The following is a 21,855-nucleotide window of genomic DNA, read 5'->3' as shown; positions in this document are numbered from 1 at the left end:
GCATGAGTTTGTGTGTGTGTGATGATAAGCTGTTATGTAGGCTTATTCTTACTGCTGCTGATGTCATTTTAATCTTCCCTTTGAGTCAACGTGTGTGTGTGCATGTTGGGCTTTATCGCTTCATGGACACAAATTGCTGAACCCCATGTTTGAATGGTTATGTCAGGGTTATAGGCCGTGAGGTGAAGGCTGTTTTCGTTTCATCTCATCCATCCATTTTCTATACCGTCAATACGTTGGTCGGGTCACGGGGGGGCTGGAGCCTATCCCAGCAGTCATCGAGCGAAAGGCGGGGTACACCCTGGACAGGTTTAGAGTCACCAATTAACCTAACATGCATGTTTTTGGACGGTGGGAGGAAGCCGGAGTACCCGGAGAGAACCACGCATACACAGGGAGAACATGCAAACTCCACACACAGAAAGGGGATCCTGGATATGGACCGTGAGCCTTGCTGTGCAGTCACGTGGTAATTTTAGACCAATCCGGTTCTTTCTTTTAGTAAACAGACTGTCAGCTGAAAGCTTCCCTGACCTTGTTCAATTTTACGATAAGGAAGACCACCCTGGAAGTTCTCAAAATTGACCCGTCTCGGGCGTAATCAGGGCTACATACATTGTAATGATGATATAGTATCAACAATCAAGAAAAATAGTGTTTAGTGACAAAAAACGTCTTATAGCATGACACATTATCTTCCTGAGACCCCAGTCTTAGTTTGGCTTGCATTTTAGATTTCTTCCAGCTATTTGTGTGTTTGGAGGAACCAACAAATAGAATTTTAAAATATGTACATATTTCTATATATTTTTTTTAAATATTATAAATATTTCATTATATATGATGCAGATAAAAGCATAATTTTAAATAAAGCAAAATCTCTTCCGACACCATCAGATGTCAACAGGTTCCAGTTTTTACAGATTTCAGGATTCAGACAACTAAAAATGTGACCGCCGCGTCTCAGGTTATAATACCTAATTATAATAATAACCCAGTTATTCCAATTGAGTTATCTTTGCCATCTCAAAAAGCATTGTAATGTAATGATGCAGCCCAATTTACATAGAATTAACTTAATATGAAATGGGCTTCCTTATCAATGCCAGACCTAACGTCATTTGGGTATATTTAATTGGCTCTTTTAAAATTTGTACTGCCTTTAGATGTATGCAGAAATGTAACCCCCACCCTCCTTTAACATGAATTTATGTCCAATGAAATTGTGATTGCGTACAGACTTTGCTTGTTCACAATAATGAAGATAACTTATTTTTTTCCTTTTCCAGTCATTCATGTAAGCAATTGAAACGAATGAAACAGCAGCACACATCTATAATTTGGAAACAAATATTGTTCTTCAAATATAAGATATCAAAAGATAAGATTAATAAGATTCCCTTTATTTATCCCACAATGGGGAAATTTTCAGTGTTGCGACAGCAAAGTGTACTGAGCAGAGTTTAAAGTTAAATATACAATAGTAATAAAATATATAAAATGTACAAAAAATAGTATGATATACTAAAAAAAAACAACAACAACCAGTATTTAAAAAAAACAAAAGTATATTTACAAATGTACAAACACACACACAGTTCCATGATGGAGGCCTAATCCTGTGTGTCTGGACAACCTTCCTCTGGTTGGTCATTCGAAGCACCTCTTGGTTGATCATAAGTCTTTGGCAGATGACCTTCTCGCAAAACAACTGGTAACTTAAGACATAAGCTGGCTCATTTCTGAAAACACAAATAAGACGAGAGAATATGGTTATGGTTTATATGCACTTTTGTGTAACGATAATACATATAACAGAGCAGGAAAGTATAGAATGCTTCATTCATTGTGTGTCCTATTCAAAATAGAATAAAAATTAACTTGCCGTTTCAAGTCTCGTGACTCTCGTCTTGCAGGTTGAGTCAAAAAGCGGGTGTACTGTTGGTAACAGCAACGGTGGTACTGCACCTCGAGAGCCACACAATCCTTTTCCTTAATATGCAGTAGGATGCTATGATCCTCTTTCAATTCGGCAGCCTCATGCAACTTGCCTTGAAATAACAAAGGAGAACAATTAGACTGGAAACGTGTATGTGTGTAAGGGGCTTCACTGGTGTGATGCATAGTTCTTCTATGTTCTTTTCAACTTGATATGGCTATGTTTTATGTTGAGCAATCACACTGTGTTGATAGATGAAGAGTAATTTGTCTGTCTGAAGTGAGCCGAATTTTGATAAACTTTCACGATAATACTTATCTTATCTAAAGTCTTTGCACAAAAACATTAGAACACACGGCCTCAGAGCAGGTATGTCCAGTTTGTGAAAGCATAGGAGTTGATGTGACAAAACACCACAACTCTGTTTTAATGTCATTACCATCCCCCACACCTCCCACGTGCAAGCACACAGCTGAGAAATGCCTTACCTGCTGTTAGAGTTTCGGCTTTTGTTAGACTGACCATCTGCCGTTTGCCCGCTTTGGTGAGGTAATTGTCAGCTTTCTTGCAAATGAAGCAGATCGCAGGAAGCACAGAGCCAGAACTTGGAACAGGCAGACTGGTCCTAGAGCGAAGTTTTTTGGTTGGACTGGGGTTCGTCGACGGGAGAACTTCACTCTGGGATGCACTCGCCACATTTCTCCTCTCAGTCTCCCGGACGAGCCGTCTGCCTGCCTTTGACAGTTTTGGTAAGTGTTAGCAACACTATAGACACCATCCAAAGAAAGGCAACTTTCGACGCAAAACATTTAATTTTTCACCCTTCACTGACGCTACATGCATATAGCACTATTTTTACCCGTTTTTTTCCCCGAACTTCCAGCACTTTCTTCGCTGCTACTCGTGGAAGGCGCCATCTTTTCATCTGTGTTGACGAAAAGCTGAGACCGTATTGGTCCAGTTGGTCTTTACGTCACGCCGTGCAACTGCCGATAAACCTACGCTCTAATTTTGCGGTGAAAATATCAAGGCGCAGTCATGAAGCCAGTGCGACAGAAACTGCTTCACTACACGCCTCTTGCGGTGTTACATGCGCCGAACGACTTACTTTCCGACAACTGGGAATATGCATATTATTATGGAAGATCCTGTAGATCTAATTGAGTGGAACAGAATCTTGTTTCTGAAGCTCTTTTCTGTGTTGACCTTACGGCCTATTAAAACTGGATTGGGGTTAGTGGAGGACATAGTGCAATTGTTAGGGTTAACGAATGCAATGTCTCAGTGACAGTGTCCCCAAAAACCGTTAGGCCTACAAGAGCATATGAGAATTTCTTGTAGAAGTACACAATGTGGTTTCAACGTAATGAGAAAAAATGTGCACACAAGTGACCACATGCAAACGCACACGCGCAAACACTTACAAACGTTACTGTGTCAGTGTGTCAACTGAGAGGATAAAGAACTCGTGTGAGAGACAGATTATGTAACAACAACGTGAATAATAATAAAATAAAGCAGCTGATCATCATCAGCTGGCAACTCGTTAACAAGCCCAAAACTGTGCTACATTGTTGGAAATAAATTTAACATAAAATGACGTTCCCTGTTCAGGAGGGCGGGACGTTTCCGTAGAGGCAATAAAGAACGTTGGTATCTTGATTGACACTCATGTCGTCCAATCAGTGTTATTTTTATTACGACAACCGTGCTGTTGGACCTTAGCAGTAGTTTTGTGGTACTGACAAATATGTCGGCCTCAGGGAGTCTCTTGTCCGCCAACGTTATGGGGATGTGAAAAGAGCTTATAACTGTTTTTGATTATTTCCCTTGGTTGGCACTTTGTGAACTTCCGCTTTTCGATACACAGCATTCAGGCAAATGCTTGATGCTCAAGACAGTTAGAAAACTAGATAGCTTCTGACATTAGCTAATAGTTATTAAGCTAGCTGTCTCTTGTGAACAAACGTTAATCGTATCGGTGGCAGGCTAGCCAGAAAGTCATTTATCTGAATTAGCTTAGCGCTTGAATAGCTTTCCACCAGGATGAGACGTGCTTTGTGACACTGTCGAATGATTATTTTATTTATTATGATGGATTTGACCATTCGGATCTGCTGATTATAATCCCAAAAGGACAAAACACGACCAAGACTGACACATCCCATTCAGCTTTTTGGATCCACAGTCATTGTAACTCCTTCTCAGGTGAGATGAATTGTTAGCCTGCTGCTAGCCAGTGCAAGTACCTGAGTAGCTTACGGCTAGTTACTGTTGCACGGAGAGAATGTCATACTGCGGCGTTATACTGAGCCTTAACATCCACACGATGTTGAAAGGATGAATCTGTTTATCTTATATGGAATTCACGTAAATTATATGCAGTAAGTTAACAATTGAAGGCTGAATCCTCTTGTAGAAAATTCCATTATCGGCTTCTGTTGTGACTCGGTAGTATTATCTCCAACATATATTTTTTTCTATTATTATGTTCTCTATTACCAGTTATATAAACGTTAGTGTATACTAATATTTATGCTGTTGCTCCACTTGCTTCTCAGCCCAGTGTAATGTTGTGAATCCCCACCCCGGCTTCTGTACGATCAACGGCCCAGTGTGGGCTGAATGTCGATCTCGTGTACATAATGCAACATTATGCCAAATTTTGGGAAACTAAATTTAGCTTATCGGATATCCAGCCTCTTAAGCCTGTCACGCCCATATGAAAAATGCACCCCACCGCTTTCAGAAACAATTGAACTCATGACGTTTAATTTGTGTTATACTCAGCCCTCACGTTTATTCGTGCAGTTCGGGTGCTGTTGTATATGTCTTAAAAGAACAACCCTGTCGACCGAAACGTGTCCACCGACCTGTTAAAGCGAGCAGTGCTGGGCCGTTTGACTGACTTGGTGACCTGGCCCAGGTATCGGGCATCCTCTTTTCAACACACGATATATAAACCACTCCGACCATTTTGGTTCAGCGATACAAAAATGATAATCCAGACTTGGACACTTAATGTTGAACAATTATATGTTGATATATGTGGGTAAAAGCCATCCTTTTGCCGCCGTGGTGCATACCGAGTAACTACCGTCACTGCTGCGGACCGTACACACCCAGTATTTCTGTATTTACGCGCTGGCAACGCTGTCGATCGTTTTATATGTAAGGATGTGCAAGGGGAATTTCCTACTATTTGAAACATTTCAGAGAGAAGAGTCTTCCCCAGGTGTAAGGTTGCAATGTCTTGCAGATGAAGTGCAGCATTGATCAAATAACATTATCAGGCAATTACTGATATCTCTATGGAGCTTGAATGAAAGGAATTATAACTTTTTAATCCACTGACCACACTATACTCTGAGTGAATTGAAGCATTTTGTAAAGTAAAGATGTGTTATATTGTGATTGATTGAATGGTTCGCACCCCTAAATTGAGTTCTCGGTTTCAGCGCATGTAAAAGTAAATTTGTATGTTAATGCCAATGAATGCTTGTATATGGAATATTGCAATGTTACAGTCCTTAATGTTGCCATTGGCATATCATAATGTTCCCCATGTCCTGACTTGGCCAAGTTTATAAACTTGTTGGCTAATACATTTTCGAAAACAAGGTGCACACCTTTATGTCTAAACAGAGCTTGCAGTTGAAGACTGTTCAAAGATAAACTGCTTGATACAATAAGACATTAGATGATAAATATCATTTTATTTTTTGAAAGGCTCATCAGTAACTGTATGATACATTATTCCTGATTTAAAATGCAATGATAACCTACATTAGAAATAGCATAACAAATTTAGTATGCTAGTTGACAAGTAATAACAATATTGGTGAACATCATGTATATTGTATGTAAAATGCATCTTTAGATCATTTGATGTGAACATTACTGTTACTTCACTCCTGATTTCATAAATGATTTAAGTGTTGTTTTGATGCAACAAAAAGAAAGAGGTCGATTTAGTTTCCTCTTCACTGCGGTGTCCTCTAAACCATTCACCCCTGTCATTTTCCTACTGAGCTGCAAATGAAACATGTCTGTTGGTCAGGAAAACTGGTCTTAATAAGGAGCCTTTTTCTACTAACGGGCAGAAGCGATAACATTTGTTAACTTGGAAGCACCTTAGTCTTCTACCTATGAAAATTCCAAATTAATTGAAAGTTTAAATTACTGACAGCATCGTTGGTTAGCAGGAGTGTTGTGGTAAACAGAATTCACATTTTGGTATGAACTTCACCTTTGGATTTTAAGTAGAGCAGTTTTCAAAAGATGGCAATATTCAGAAGTGCTCAATGCTGTTTCTTGTGATGGATGTAACAGTTAAGCTAGTCAAGTGCTGCATACTGTCAGCTAAGAGCAACTCTGAGCTGGTCACTTTCAAGTGTAGACTAAAATAATTAAAAGTCCATGACGATTTGTTTAAAATTTTCATAATGAAATTCAATAAAGAATGTGTGGCAGAAAGCACTTTCCAGATTTCACTTTCACAAAAGACATTTAAAGCGGAACTCCGGTATTTTTAAACCTAGACCTGTTTCTGTGATGTTTTCCCTCTCCTCATAGAGAGTACAGTCTCCCTGACGTGTGCAAGTATCAAGCTGATAAATGTCGCAAGACCAATCATGTGAAACTTGTCAATGACATTATAAATGCAGATGATACCGACAACTGCATATCATAAAAATGTAATCAAGGATTTTGTTAATTGATATTGAATTTTTTAATTGAAAATAGATTTAAATTGGAATTCTATTTTGTTTTTTATTTGTTAACCCAGCCCTATGTACAGCACATCTGTATGACAATGTGCAACAGGCAGTCAGTTACTTGGCAAAATAATATCTGAAGGAGCTACTGTATTGTGTATGACATGATGAATTGATGTGATCTCAAAATACAATTGTAAATGTGCATTATGTTGTTTTTTTTTTCGGTTTTCATGTAAGAAAAGCTAACAGGGTACACTAAATAGGCTATAGGCTTTCTGTCAGAGCAGATTATATTAATGTTCTGTAACTTTCTTGTTTGTTATGGCTGTCACGTAGTCATGGACATCAATAGCAGCTGAGTTGGTGAGAAAAAGGGAGAGAGGAGCAAAGTAATGATGACGAGAGGTTCCATCTATCATGCTGAGACTGAACTGGTACACTAATCTGTTCTTTGAAACAAGATTGAGAGAAGAGCCAGACAGTAACTCTGTTGAGATTAGTGTTCCACAGCAAAAGTGCTGGAGTTGAAGACATACTGTCCTATGACATCACTGTTTTACATGGTCACAAAATACATGAAGACAGGGTTATGTCATTGTCAAGTTTATACAGTTTACCCTGAACTTGAGCAGTCTTTAAACATTGTAGGTTTTTACTAGACCAGCATGTTCTACAAACGGGGATCAACTTCCCAGACAGTAGCAATTTGCACTTGCAGGAAAAATATGGCTTTACAATGTTTTTTAGGCCTTCCACTTCTTTCATCCTCCATTCTTAGTTTCCTCACATTATTGTTAGCGTACTGCTCACAGTGTCAATATATGCTAAGTTTTAACCTAACAGATTTTTCCCAGTACCCTTTTTGCCACAGTAATGCATTTCAAAGGTTACCATTTTGTCAACTGACATGCTCACTGCTAGTTACATAAATAGAAATAAAGTTGCAGTTTTTTAATTCTGTTTGCATCATAACACAATTAAAGACGAGAATAGAAGAAGAAGAAAAAAAATTACACACAATTTTGGGCCCATCAATGTGACCAAGGAAAAAAAGTTTGTTGCATTGCACACATTTATGGTACCATGTGTAACCAAGCTGGTCTCACTCTAGCCCTGTAAGTTGTCTTTTGGCTGTAGACTCAGCATTGGCTCATTTGTTGACTGAGTTGATTTTTTTATTTTTGTTTGTTTTTGTTTTAATGATTAATTAATTCATGTGTTAATGTTATTTGGTTTAATAACCAAACCACATTCCTCTAAAACTTGTCATTTACAAGGACTGAGCTCAGAATAATTTAACAAGCAGGCATTGTTCAAAAAAATTAAAAGACCTTCAGAAAGCTTGGAGAAGTATTGCTGTACTTAGCAAAGGAAACTTTTAAAAGATTACACAGAAATTCTGGCTTAGAAGCAAAATATGAAGAAAAAGTTATAGCTGAAGACTTTTTCCACTGTACTGTATTAGAGCCTGCTCATCTGTTTTTTTGTTTTTTTTTCTTTCCTTTACTGCTGTAGGTGCAGCATCGGAGTGGAAATCACTTGTTTTCTGATCCCGGACAGCCCACAGAATTCCTTTAACACCTGTTTCATTCACATATATAAATTATCATCATCATCATCAGTAAGGAGACTGATTGGCACTGTGGGGAGGAAAGTGCCTGTATCCTCTTAAGGAAGGATACTCCATAACTTCAAAGCTGAAGATACAACTGCCCTTTGGAAAAACCCTTTGTTTTTACCTTTACGACAACTCCTGATTGATACAGTTGTTATTAGGAATTTGTTCCAGAGAGGCTGTATCCTCCGAGGGATTACAAGAGAGTGTTATCCAAGCCTCAGTGCTTGATTCAGGGGAAGGAGGTAGGGGGAAATCCCTGGAGAAGAAGGTAAAAAAGAAAACTGCCTGTTGCCTGGAGGCTGGCGGTTATGTAACTAATAGTCACTGTCAGCCACTAACACAGTGGAACAAGAAAACTAGTTGAGGATAGGAGTAGTAATCTGCTGCCATTGCTAGCTGATATGAGATAATATTCTTTGTTGGAATTCCAGATCAACACTGTAGTTATACCTATTTCTCAGCAATTTCATGTACATGGATAGTAATGGATGATATACTGGAATTTTCGCTGTTGTATTTTGGAAAGAACCATACAACCACTTCTTGCTCTTTGCCTTCCAATGATATCCGTGGTGCAGGTGAGGTGGTTTAAATCGCCCACTGGCGGGGTTTGGAGATGTCTCGACACAGGAAAACCAGACTACTGCATTGGCCTGCGTACAGACTTCTGTTTCTAATACAATTCCTGGACTGAAACCTTTTTTTCTTTGAGAGAAAGGGTCTGCCATATTTTCCATTTGCAAGACTTTTTCTCAAACTGCCCTGAGGTCTTATCTTGTTAGCTGTTGACTAAACATTTTACTGAATATTTCACTGCAGACTTGGCTACCAACAAATCCAACACCAATATCTGATTCTGATTCTAATCCAAATCAAGGAGAGGAAGGAAAACAGTACCAAGTCAGAATATCATCCCAGCTTTACTCCTCTTTTCATTTATTTCTGCTTCATTTCATTTCGATCTATTGCTTTTGCCTCTTCTCCCATGTCTCCAAGTCATTTACCGGAACAAGTCTACCTCCACCTACATACCTCACCATATCCCCATCTGAAGACCAATCCAGCTAGATCTGTACACATCAGGGGTGATGCTCTTTGGTCCATCTTTGTGCCAGGATTCTATTGGACTTTAATAGTATCAGATCACTGAAGAACTTAACAAGAGGGTCCAAATACATTTTTTCCACATCTATGTTATAGGCATTTTTGTTTTTATTGTACTTTTTAAAAACACAATATTGATTTTTATGATTTATGAAAATAATTTACTTTTGTTTTCGTTATTTAACTTATTTGTAGCACAGTGGTAGGCAACTACATAAAACTAGATCCACTCCAGAGAGTTGTTCAAACACCCTCCTCTGGCTAATAAATGGCTTATGGCTTCCCACCTGTTTTTTTTTTTCTGTCAGATAAGGAAACAAGGCTTTTACAGCAGAGATACTCATAAACTCCTTCTAATCTAACACACAGTAGATGAGGGTTGATGTAGGAATACAAGGGTTCACCCTTACTCTCAATAGAGTTTGGCAATGCGGAGTATTTTCCTATTTTCCACCTAAATGAGGAAAGCCCCAAGTATTTCTTCATTGCCTTGGTATCTGTCCTGTCGTTGTTTTTTTTTTTTTTTTTTTTCCCAACTTATCACTCATTCATTCACACCAGAACATTTATCTTTGAATAACAGATTCTTTGACATAGCAGTGTGTGAGAAATCTCACCAGTAACCCTGCACAGGAAGTGATGCCAGGTAGCAGTAGTAAGAGTGGAGGACGAGGTCCGTCCTCGTCACCTCTCCATCATGCTGTGGTTCCACCCAGCAGACCTCTGCGACCCTCCCGCTATGTTCCGGTGTCAGCAGCCACCTTCTTCCTCGTTGGCTCCACCACGCTCTTCTTCTGCTTCACGTAAGTGGCAAGGTTTCTTTTTTATTACTTTTAGTGGCACTGAGTTACAGGCCAGTTTAGGCGCATCCACGCAACATGTACATGGTCAGGATTGGCACCCCGCAGTATTATATGTACTCCTCTTATACTGTCTGTTTGGAGGTTACGCTTACTATATGTGCAGTAGCAGTAGTCATTCCTCAAGTTTCCTCAAGTTTTTCACACCTTACTGTCTGTCTGACTGTTGAAGACCAATTCTATTGAAATGAAAAAAACTAGGTCTCTGCCTACATTTTAAACCTCATGTGCATTAGCGGCTGGTGTTTACTGTATGATATGCTATATATTGCTGGGTGATAAAACAATCTTAAAGTTGGATTGAAAGTCTGTTTAGTTGGGACAAAGCCAGTAAATTGCTAGCCCATGTTCCCGTGTTCACAATCGGCATCACAACAGATCCCAAGGATCCGTACGTCTCCATGAGTGACTTTTGGCCCCAAGGTAATTAATAAGGAGTTTAGAAATTTTTTCCAATCTCTCTATTCCTTTGAAAATGAGACAGAAACTTCAGAATTACACGTTTTTTTCAACTCACTCCCTATGCCTCTGATTAATCAAACATTAATGAGACAGTTAGAATAACCGATCTCTCTTAAAGAATTTTCTAATGCTATAAAATCCCTCCAATCTGGTAGAAGTCTTGGACCTGACGGCTGTATAGCCAAGTTTTATTTAAAAAAAAACTTTTTCCCAAAATTGGCCATACTCTACTTGACATGTATAACGAATCATTCGCTAATGATATTTTCCCGGCAACTCTTTCTCATACGACCATATCTCTTATTCTTAAAAAAACTAAGGACCCCTTTGATTGTGCATCATATTGCCCAATTAGCCTTTTAAATGTAGATTATAAGATTTTAGCTAAATTATTGGCAAAACGACTTGAATCAGTTATATCATCTGACCTAACAGGATTTATTAAGAACAGATACTCCTCAGACGCTTATTTAACATCGTATACACCAGTTCTACCTCCAATGTTTCTGAGGCTATTGTGTCCATTGATGCTGAGAAGGCGTTTGACCAGGTAGAGTGGAGGTACCTCTTCTATATCCTGCAAAAATTCGATTTTGGCCACAGTTTTAACAACTGGGTAAAACTTTTGTACTCCTCCTCAAGCTTCAGTGAGGACCAATAACATTCTGTCAGAACCCTTCTCTCTGCACCGATCAACGTGACAGGGATGTCCCCTAAGTCCCTTGTTGTTCGCTTTGGCCATTGAACCTCTTTCGATAGCACTCCATTCTAATTCTGTCATCAAAGGCATACTTCGATACGTCCTATACATGGATGATTTTTATTGTTGTACCTGTCTGACTTCTCTGCATTTACTCCGGCTGCTCTTAAAAGGGAACTCCGGTATTTTTAAACCTAGACCTTATTTCTGGCATGAAATACATTTATGTACTCACCGAGAACAGTTTGGTGAAAGTCGGCGTCCTTCAGAAGATATTTAGATTACTCGAGATCCGTGCATATCCATATTATGGGAGAGAACGGGGGCATTGACAATACAGCCTCTAAATAAGGCTTTATCTGTCTTTATTTCACCAATACTTTAAGATGAATGAAGGAATGAACGTGTACTATTGCACTGTTCGCTCATAGCTGCTGTGTTGTTGTTATTGGTGGCTATTGGGGGCTTATAGAGGGCTTTCTACACACTCGTCTACTGGGATGACGTCATCAACGCGCGCTCCTATATATATATAAGTTAGTTAAAAGTCGTTGAAAAGACGTCTTTTTTTCAATGGCCTGAAAATAACGGGTTTTCACCTTTCACTTTTCAACTAAATGTAGACTTTGTTTGGACTCATACCATGACGTCTTTTTAATGTCTTTTCAACAAATTTTTGCTGGGTGGGTTGCAAACAAGTGACAGGTTGGTGTCTAATACTATCCTACATACTGAATATACTTTTTACTTTGCAGTTTTTCTTAAAAAAAATCAACATGTCTGCTTTCTGCACATATTAAGTTGCAGGAACATTAAGATTACTGCCGGATTTCGCTGAACTTTAATTTACCTGTTAAAATCCCACCCACTGTGCGCCGTCTTCGGTACTCTTAGATGAAGCGGAGTCCAGTGGTGGAGATTTTGAATTATGCCGCTCAGCCTGTGTGGCGTCCACAAGCTGATTTGAATGCTGAGAGGAGCAACTTTCTGCTCTTAAATTGATTTTGTGCAAGGTCAAATAATTAATTAAATTAGTCCTGTTTCTGTCCTCGGCAGCGATGACTTTTTGGCATATGTTGTATCGCGCACTATTGGCGTCAATCTTGGCGAAATGGAGCCACGCTTTAGAACTCGGTGGAATTGTTTAACCAGTTCGACGACACATACACAACTACAGTTCCCAAAGCAGATACATGTGAACCCCATCTGTGGGCGTAACCACATTTTCCTGCATGCAGAGTGTAACGTTAATACAGCCAATCGAGGGTAGCATGATCAGTTCTTGATCATGTGATTAATCTCTGGGTACTGAAACTTGGCACCGAAAGATGAGGCATGTTTTGATACTCGGTACTACCGAAGCATTTCGGTCGGTGCCTTCAAAGAACCGAGGTTCGGTACCCAGCCCTAACTTTGGGCGAATATCTGGTTACAGACTAAACTTAAATAAAAGTGAATTGATGCCAGTCAATGATACTGCAAAAAAGTCCCCTCCACACACTCTGCCGTTTAAAATAGCTCAGGAAAAATTTACCTACTTCAGTATTCAAGTTACTGATAAATTTCAAAACCTCCTTGAGGCCAGCTTCACTTCTTTGTTAGCCAATACCAAAACTGACTTTGATCGCTGGTCTTTACTACACCTTTCTTTAGCTGCAAATATTAAGTCCATCAAAATGAATACTCTTCCTAAATTTTTGTACCTCTTTCAATGTCTGCCTGTCTTCCTTCTGAACATTATTATTATTATTATTATTATTTTTTTAAATGAATGGTCTAAAGACCTCTTTCATCTGGAAAGGAAAACCCATAAGAATACGAAGATCGGTTTTGCAGAGACCCAGATCGGCTGGAGGCCTTGCTCTTCCAAATTTTAGATATTATTACATGGCAGCCAACCAATTATTCAGTACTGGCTACAAGATGTTAATACATTTTCCTCATTAACCTGGCCTAGGATGGAGGCCGCCTCAACGACGCTAGTATCTCTATCTTCACTTATTCAGTCCTCCATAACAGAACTCTACTTTAAAGATCTCGAACCAGTTTAGACGCCATTTTGGTTTTCAGATGACATCTTTTTGCAGCCCGATTACTTCAAATCCTGCCTTTCAACCACCCCTTGTTAACAGCTCCTTTCAAACATGGTCCAATTTGGGTATCAAAAAGCTCAAAGATCTTTATATCGATAATACATTTTCTACATCCTAGCAACTATCAGAGTTTTCGTCTCCCAAAACATAATTTTTGCAAAGTATTTGCAAATTAGGAGTTATGTGCGCGTCCTGGACCCTCGGTTCCCAGCTCTCCCGAGCAAAACACCACTCAACATGTTTCTCACCACTCTCCCTGCAACTAAGGATGCTTTAACTTCCATCTACAAGAGAATTTCTTCCCTTCAGGCTGGTAGTATTAAATCTTTGTGGGAGAGGGAGCTTGGGGAGGACATTCCAGAAGAGATCTGGGAAACTGTACTTCACAGGGTACATACCTCTTCAGTATGTGCCAAACATGGTGTTATACAATGTAAATCATTTATAGGGTTCATTGGACTAATGACAGACTGTCAAAAATGTACAAAGACACTAGTTCTCGTTGTGTCCAATGTAACCAGTCACCTGCAAATCATACTCATATGTTTTGGTGTTGCCCCTCACTGGCTGTGTTCTGGGATCAAATCTTTGTCACAATATCTGAGCTTAGTAATACCAAGATTACTCCCCACCTCTTCATTGCATTATTTGGAGTCCTTCACGCTACCGTGCACATAACCAAAATAAAGAAAAAATTGATTGCCTTTGTTACTTTGCTAGCAAGACGACAAAGTTTACTTAAATGGAATTTTGCCACTCCTCCCTACACATACACAATGGATTTATTCTATACTATACTGCTTGAAAATGGAGGAAATCAGATATACCCCTGCAGGTTCTTTGAACAAATTCAATTTTATTTGGTCACCCTTTGTTTCCTATATCAGGAAACCTCATTTACCTATAGTCCCACAGTGACTCTTATAAAACTGTAGGGAGCTAAAATTGAAAAAAAAAACAAATACGGCAAATGAGAATATGTTTGCACTCATTTACTAAGGTTTAAATCTGCTCACCCTCTTTATAAGTGTAATGATCATTTCACCCCTGCCGATGCCAAAAAGTCTTGTTTGGCAGTTCATCTCTTAATTAAGATATTTAATTTTCACATGGTCAATATATAAGTTACCTACCCAAGAGTACATCTTAATTTTAATATGAGCAATGTTAGTATTTTCATTCTTTTATTTTTGTATGTCTATATACCTGTATGACTGTAAGCATATATGTACGTGTCTTCCTTTTTTTTTGTTTGTTTTTGTTTTTTTCTCTTTCCCTGATGTTCTACATAAAAATTGCAAGTGCACTTATTGTATAATTTATGTTCCTGGAAAAATTTAATAAAAAAACAAAACAAAACAGAAATTCAGTTTAGTCCAGTCTTGATGATGAGCATTACACATTCTCAATTGATCCATCGATAACGCAAACAGGCTGTCTCTCAGTACAAACAGAGGCAACAATGGCCCATGTGTCTGGCCATCATGTCAAAATATATGTCTGTTAATTTCCGCAAAAAATTGGCTAAGCTACCAGAAAGAAATGGGAGTAATGCATGTAGGGGAGAATCTGTATACCTGACGAGAGGCATGAAATGTTATCCTCCAAAATGTTAAGTTAATTTTTTGTTTTGTAAATTTTTACAATCTAACTTAGCGATATCATCTTCTATTTTGAGCTGTGTGCAGTGCATCTGTTCAGCCCCTGTCTCTCTGTCCCTAGCGGAGAGCCCACACACACACACTCTTGCAACATCAACCCGTCCACTTTGTATGTACAGATATACCAGATCAATATGTGCGGAAGTAAGGCTTTTTGAATTACACCTTGGCTATCTGTACTTTTGTTGCGACATTTAAGCTTTTTCAGATCCTTCAAGAAACTTTCTCATAAGAGGCACCAAGCAAAGAATATAAGCTAGCAACTTCAGGTTACCTGTTATGGCTGTTGGCAGAAAAAAGAAAAAAACTTGTGAAATTGTGCTCACACTCACTTTATCGAGGAAAAACTACAAAGAATGAGCATATTAGAGGTGATGTGGGGGTCCAGTGTCTTGCTCAAGGACACTTTAACACACAAATGAAACTGGGATCGAACCATCTCTCTTTCACCTGGAAGACAACCACTCTATTACAGGAGTCACGGTTGCACTCACAGATGGGGGAGTGGCTTTCGAAATCCCAAAATAATCATAATGTGTGTGTATACAGCTTGTTGAAGCAGTCAATTACAACTAGATTTTAGTTATAATATTAATATATGCTTTATTACCTCATTTTACTGGCAATTGCGCTGACGTTAAATATAAAGTGTGCTCATACATGAAGGATTTATTTTAGAAGTGTGAAGCTGCATGTTGACGTTAACTAGAATGAAGCTGCACTGGAAGCGTTCTCTAGCAGTTAGGGCTGTTGCGATATATATGTTTTTACAATAATTGTGATGTTAATAGTATGCGTATGATAATATTGTAATATGATCTAATGAAAAGAATTGCCTGCAAGTTACCATTTAGTAAGGTTTTTACAGATCCTTATCTCCTTTTTATAAGTGTAAAACCAAGGTGAACTAGTTGACAGCAATATGTTTTTCTAGTATATTAGTATCAAAGTTTCCCGTTGATATTGTGATAACATTGTTATTGTGAATGCTTTTAGTCATGATAATTGTGTCTTGAAAATCCGATGTTGTGACAGCGCCGCTTGTAATAAAGTCAGTCATGAGTAAAGTCATATTATTAATAATACAATAATTTCCTTTATTTGTTATAAAATGTAGAACGATTGTCCCCAGTTCATGGAGTAAAATAGGAACATGTTGTTCTTGGGTGTAATAAGAACATAAATGTAAATATAGCTGCAAGCAGCGATACGGGGTCTAGCAGAATAGCAGGTAAGCCTGCGGCTGCTCAGGAAGGCATCATGAGTCCATAGACCAAGTTTGGTGTTTGAAATGAACTCGTCTTCATCCAGGGATTCCAACGGTACCTCATTTGTCCAATTTGAAACAACGGCTCCAAAGCTATGAGCAAAATGCAGTTTTTCTACTTATAGCGCCCCCACTGGGTGGACGTTCACCAGACTTCTTGGGCCTCTTAAAGACTTGGTCATGAGTCTGTGTTATAAGTTTGATGTCAAAAGATTAAATGGTTGCTGAGATATGGCCTCACGTCCTGTTTGGCGCGTCATCGCTGAGTTTGATTGGCTGCTACGGGCAAACGGTAGCGAATTAAAAAATACCACTTGAAAGCTCATGTGAGGCTCAGTCTGAAGATTCTATATGTCAAGTCCCGTAGAAATCAGACAATCTGGGTGACCTGTAATGCGTTTTGAAGGATTTTGATGGAATTCACAATGGCGGACAATCCAAGATGGCGCGCATGACGTCATGAGATTGATTGACCTCGGCTATATCCAGGGACTCCAATGGTACCTCATTTGTGATATTTGGACAAACAGGTGTAAAGTTATGAGCAAAAATGCATATTTGCTAAATATAGCGCCACCTATAGGTCAAAGATCACTAAAATTCTTAGGCCTGTTAAGGATCGAGTTATGAGTCAGTGTCATAAGTTTAATGTCAAAAGACCAACCGGTTGCTGAGATATGGCCTCACGTCCTTTTTGGCGTTGTCGCCGTTAACTTTGATTGGTTGTATTGGGTGAACAAAGTCGAAATTGAAAAATCCGCTTCGTATCCTTTGTGCAGATTCATCCAAAGATACTGTGTGCCAATTTTCATGAGAATTGGTCAAAATTTGTGACCTGTGAAACTTTTTGAAGGTTTTCAACAAAATCCAAGATGGCGGAAAATCTAGTTAGACGGAAAATGACGTCATAGGGTGCGTTGGACTCGTCATGATCATGATTGTTTTTGAAATTTGGATCAACGAGTCAAAAGTTATTTAGCTGAATGGGCTTCAAACTTTGACGTGTTGGTGGCGCTAGAGAGTTTTGAATTTGGGCACGAAATTTGTTGAATTTGCTAATGGGACTGTCCTAATTAGATGTGCCAAATTTCACAACTTTTTACCATTGCGTTAATGGGGCTGCCATAGACTTCAATTGCAGCGGAAAGTAGAAGAATAATAAGAAAAGCTACTAAAACAATAGGGTTCTGCAGCTTCGCTGCTAGACCCCTAATAACTATCGAAAATGGGCCAGACTGTGCTTACTGGTAGCATGTTTTGCAATACAATAAGCTACTGCATTTGTAACATCACAGTGTCTCTTAGATTTTTTTTGTCATATGGCATGGCGCTGGATAAAGCAGACGGTCTTCTGTTGCTGCTGTTGCCCCTACTGGAGGTAGTAGCTTTCATGCAGGGGATTTGAACCCAGGTCACCCACATGAAAGGTGGCAATCTTACTGCTACACTATCCATTTCCATGATGAAAAAGATCAGTAGTATTCCTTATCTTTGTTGAAACATGTACTCTACATAATTTGCAGTGCACACTACTATGTTTCGTGTCGGACTTCAAAAAACAAAAATACCTCCACACCACCAAACTTTTCGGGCCCTTCTTATCAACAATTTCATCAACAATGACTGTGTCTGCTGTCGTTTCTTATGAGGGAGCACTCATTTTCTTTTTTTATAACGCTGTAGCAGCACAAACAAACATACCACGACAAGTTGCTGGCACGGCTCTATTCCAGCCACATGATTGGTTCAGATCGGTGCAACTCTCGTCGTCATTGGCTATTCGTATTGTCTGTCAAAAGATGGACGAATGTAATCTATCGAAAAGCATACTGACCATGTTTCTTATCTCTATCGATGAAAAGTTATTCCTCGATAGTTAATGTTATCGTTTTATCGCCCAGCCCTATAAAGAGTATATAGCACACATGCATTCAATACAAGTGGAAGTTCATTATACATACCACACTGACCCACCAACTGATCATATATTGAGATGTTTATTTATTTATTTATTTTTTTTTTTACATTTCTTTAGTATACTTCAGACAGCTGCAAAGAATGCCTACATCACACTCAGCTGTATGGTACAGGGTTATCAACTAAGAATGAACTTTTTCCCCTATGAGGAAGTGGCAGTTAGTGGACATAATTCAGCTTTAGGTAGGTATGTCCATAAACATGCTACTATAAGCAAATAACTGCATTTAGGAAAAAAATACAAATAACATGCATGTATATGCTAATTTTGGTACAAAAATGATGTATACCGGTTTCATGTTGTTCTTCCGAAACATCAGTGTGGCTTTCTGTCTGTGTGTTCGTGAGAGGGAAAAAAAAAAGCCGTAGTAAGAGTGACACATGAAAATGGTAGAATTGACAGGTGTGAGTGTGTATAGCACAGCCCGCCTCTTGATTTGTATTTGTACATATATGTGTGAGAAAATCTAATCTATGTGTCGGGCAGTCAGCTCTGTGCTTAGATTAGTGAGGAGAAATTAGGCCAACATCTGTCACCCTGACAAAAGCCCATCATTCAGTCTGTCACTCTTTCTTCCCTACTCACTTGGTCACTGTTACATTTATAGACTTATATAGACTTAGTAATAACACAGAAGTTCCTAGGAAACATCCTTTCAGACCATGAAGTTTTACATGAATTTTGAAAATGACACCCTTGTTTTTTTAGATGGTTTTCATATACAATGCACTTCTTTCATAACTGAACAATATACCAGAAAACTTGATTCATTATAGTGATATAATTCATCTTTCTGGAATGTTAAAGATGCAGTTGATATGGTCAAATGCAAATGTGCCCCCTTAGTGGGTCTTTAGCGTTATTCCACTCTTAGCTGTGTTTTGCCTCGCAGCAGCGGTTAGTGATTGAGTCTGAAATCCATTAAGTAGTTGTGAATCCTGAGCAGCAGTTGTCACATGTGGCTGACCTGGGTTGGGATGTGTACAACAGTTCCTACAGTGTAATGCAAGGTTTGGTTTGTAGATGCAAAATCATGAAGGGATTAACATTCATTCCCAAGATTCTTCTGCTTTGGTCAGCCCCAAGCAGATCTGGGTCACACATTTTTAAAAATGCTCATTGCTCTTTATTTAAGGGGTGAACTCTGCTTGTTACAGAATCAAGATTATTCTATGTAGAAAGTCAGTGAATGTTAGAACTTGCCATCCCTTTCTTTGTTAGAAATTTCTCATCAGTCATGAGGAAACTGTTCATATTGGAAAAACGTGTGATGGGAGGCTGGAGCCTATCCAGAGTGTCAAAGTCATTTATTGGAAGGTTTCTATACGAAAACATGGCATTAACCATCATAAGTTTAGGACTGTGTATATAATTATAAATAAAGTGACTAATGATTTTATCATTATTTCTCATCTCAGAGAAATATAAATTTTAATGCTTTGTGGACTCAAGAATATTCAAGTGGCCAGCATTCCTGAGATGAGTTTGGGTATAGCCTTTAGTAGACACCTTTTATATAAACAGTCCTCTCTTATACATTGCATTTTTTTAAAAACTTTGTCTAGGCTCTATAAAGCTCTTGAGTTTCTGGATTGGACCGCTGACCTTCCATTTCAAAGATGACCACTATATCTGAGCCACACATGCCAAGGCCTGCATAATCATTAGGCAGCACCATATCTAAATTGTCATTGTTACACTTTTTCTGATAAATACAGTGAGAGAAGTAAATAGAGAAAACATGTTTACTTGTTAAACATTCAGAGTTGACGTGAAGTAATATTTTGGGCTGACTGAGATTTGTGTTTACTCTACAATCAATTTATGTATTTATTTTAAAGATTATGCTCTACTTGGCTTGTTAGACTTTGCTTGTTAACAAAAAGATCAGGATGTTGTATTGAGTTCCATTATGACACATTTACACTGTACTATTATTTATTGAACTCTTTAAGTTTCTTTAAAAAAATACATAAAATCCTTTCTGAGTCGGGTTTTCTAAAAACTACAGTGTTCTCCTAAAAGTTACGCAGTTCTTTATTTGTGATGGTGAAACACAGTGTTGTTCATGTTTCAGATGTCCGTGGCTTTCAGAGCGTTTCTCAGTTGCTGTTCCCATCTACAATGGAGTTATTTTCTTATTTGTTTTGGCTAACTTCTGCATGGCTACATTCATGGACCCTGGCATCTTCCCTAGAGGTGAGTGATTTGTTGGTTGAAAGAAGATATGTTCTCCAAATTTTTTTTTTTTTTCAAATGAATTACCGTAATTAATTCTTGTATCACAGAGATATAAAAAAAAAGAAAATTCTGAAAGCAGTCTATCGTTTTGATAGATTCATAGCAACATTAATAATAAACACGTAAAGACCACCTGTAATAGACTCCCATGTCCAGTATAGGCTTAGTGTGGAATATTACTTGCAGTTTTTTAGGCTTGTGTGGGCATTATTACTGACATCAACAAATTAATTTGCATATCAAAATCTGGGTCACTTTGAAGAGCTGTGGACTGGAGGCTTGGATCATTACAGTTCGCAGGAGTGTGTAGCAGCGCCCTTGTTGCAAATAGAAGCTTGTGTTGTGGGATTTCCTCCTAGTGACACTAGTGCTTGCCAGACTAGATAATCCCAAATAAGTCCATATGAAATTGGGAGAAAAGTTCTTCAACTTCAAAATACTGGCTGAAGAGGTGCTGGTAACTACAGGGGGCATTGTGGCAGCAGCGCAGAGGTTCAGCCTTCAAGACTAAATTAAAGCAAAGCCACCTTACAGTGGCGAAGTTTATTGACAATTGCCTCTTTGCAGTCTCTCTTGATGCGTTTGATTATGCACAAGTCATCACCCTTAACTGGTCCTCATGGACTTAAAGTGTAAGTTCAGTGTAAGTTTGTGCAGTTCTATGAAAATGCAGTCTTCATATTTGCCTGTTTAAACATAACAATCATGCTGTTTTTGAACCCTTCATTGTAAATCTTCTGCTTGGTGTGATGCAACATACAGATTGCGAGTTCAGTCTGTGTTAATGTTCATATTTTCTCTGATGACACTTTAAATCCATAATGCTTAAGTTCTATATTATTTATTGCTAGAATGGAGCAGTTTCTGAAAATTAAATGATATCAGGAAACAATTTTTTAGCGGTCTTTGCAGTGCAAGCCATATCCTGTTTGTGTATTTTCTGCATAGCCGAAGAGGATGAGGACAAGGAGGATGATTTTCGTGCACCGCTCTACAAGACTGTGGAGATTAGGGGAATCCAGGTCAGGATGAAGTGGTGTTCAACCTGCCGTTTTTACAGGCCTCCCCGGTGTTCCCACTGCTCCGTCTGTGACAACTGTGTAGAGGTGTGTCCACATGAACACAATATACCTTGTGGTATCTTGTTTTTTGTGCATACTGTGAATCAATTTCCAAAATCTATCCCAGGACGGACCACGTTATCATTGTCA

The 21,855-nt window shown here is 38.7% G+C and overlaps 1 protein-coding gene and 1 long non-coding RNA gene across 3 annotated transcripts in view; one reads left to right on the top strand and one right to left on the bottom strand.

Annotated features, from left to right (window-relative positions):
* Positions 1-1,455: 1,455 nt before the first annotated feature.
* On the bottom strand, positions 1,456-2,875 carry LOC140305118 (uncharacterized). 2 transcript variants are annotated; one of them, XR_011915337.1, is made up of 4 exons: positions 2,799-2,875; positions 2,428-2,674; positions 1,886-2,051; positions 1,456-1,742 (listed from the first exon to the last, which is right to left on the bottom strand). It is a non-coding gene; the product is annotated as an uncharacterized lncRNA (long non-coding RNA). The 2 variants fall into 2 exon arrangements; XR_011915336.1 differs by having other exon boundaries at positions 2,428-2,863.
* Positions 2,876-3,664: 789 nt separating this feature from the next.
* The window catches only part of zdhhc5a (zinc finger DHHC-type palmitoyltransferase 5a), a 54,525-nt gene continuing 36,334 nt past the window's right edge, over positions 3,665-21,855 (top strand). Inside the window, exons 1-4 of the mRNA XM_072383536.1 lie at positions 3,665-4,147; positions 8,176-10,185; positions 20,481-20,602; positions 21,593-21,750. Coding sequence (XP_072239637.1) covers positions 10,022-10,185; positions 20,481-20,602; positions 21,593-21,750 — 444 coding nt within the window. The 5' untranslated portion in view covers positions 3,665-4,147; positions 8,176-10,021. The remainder of the gene's footprint in view (positions 4,148-8,175; positions 10,186-20,480; positions 20,603-21,592; positions 21,751-21,855) is intronic.

This window comes from Leuresthes tenuis, unplaced genomic scaffold (genome assembly GCF_036924035.1).
Source record: "Leuresthes tenuis unplaced genomic scaffold, fLeuTen1.0.hap1 SCAF_4, whole genome shotgun sequence".
NCBI lineage: Eukaryota > Metazoa > Chordata > Actinopteri > Atheriniformes > Atherinopsidae > Leuresthes > Leuresthes tenuis.
The sequence above is the reverse complement of the archived record's forward strand: the minus strand, read 5'-3'. Positions and strand labels throughout refer to the sequence as shown.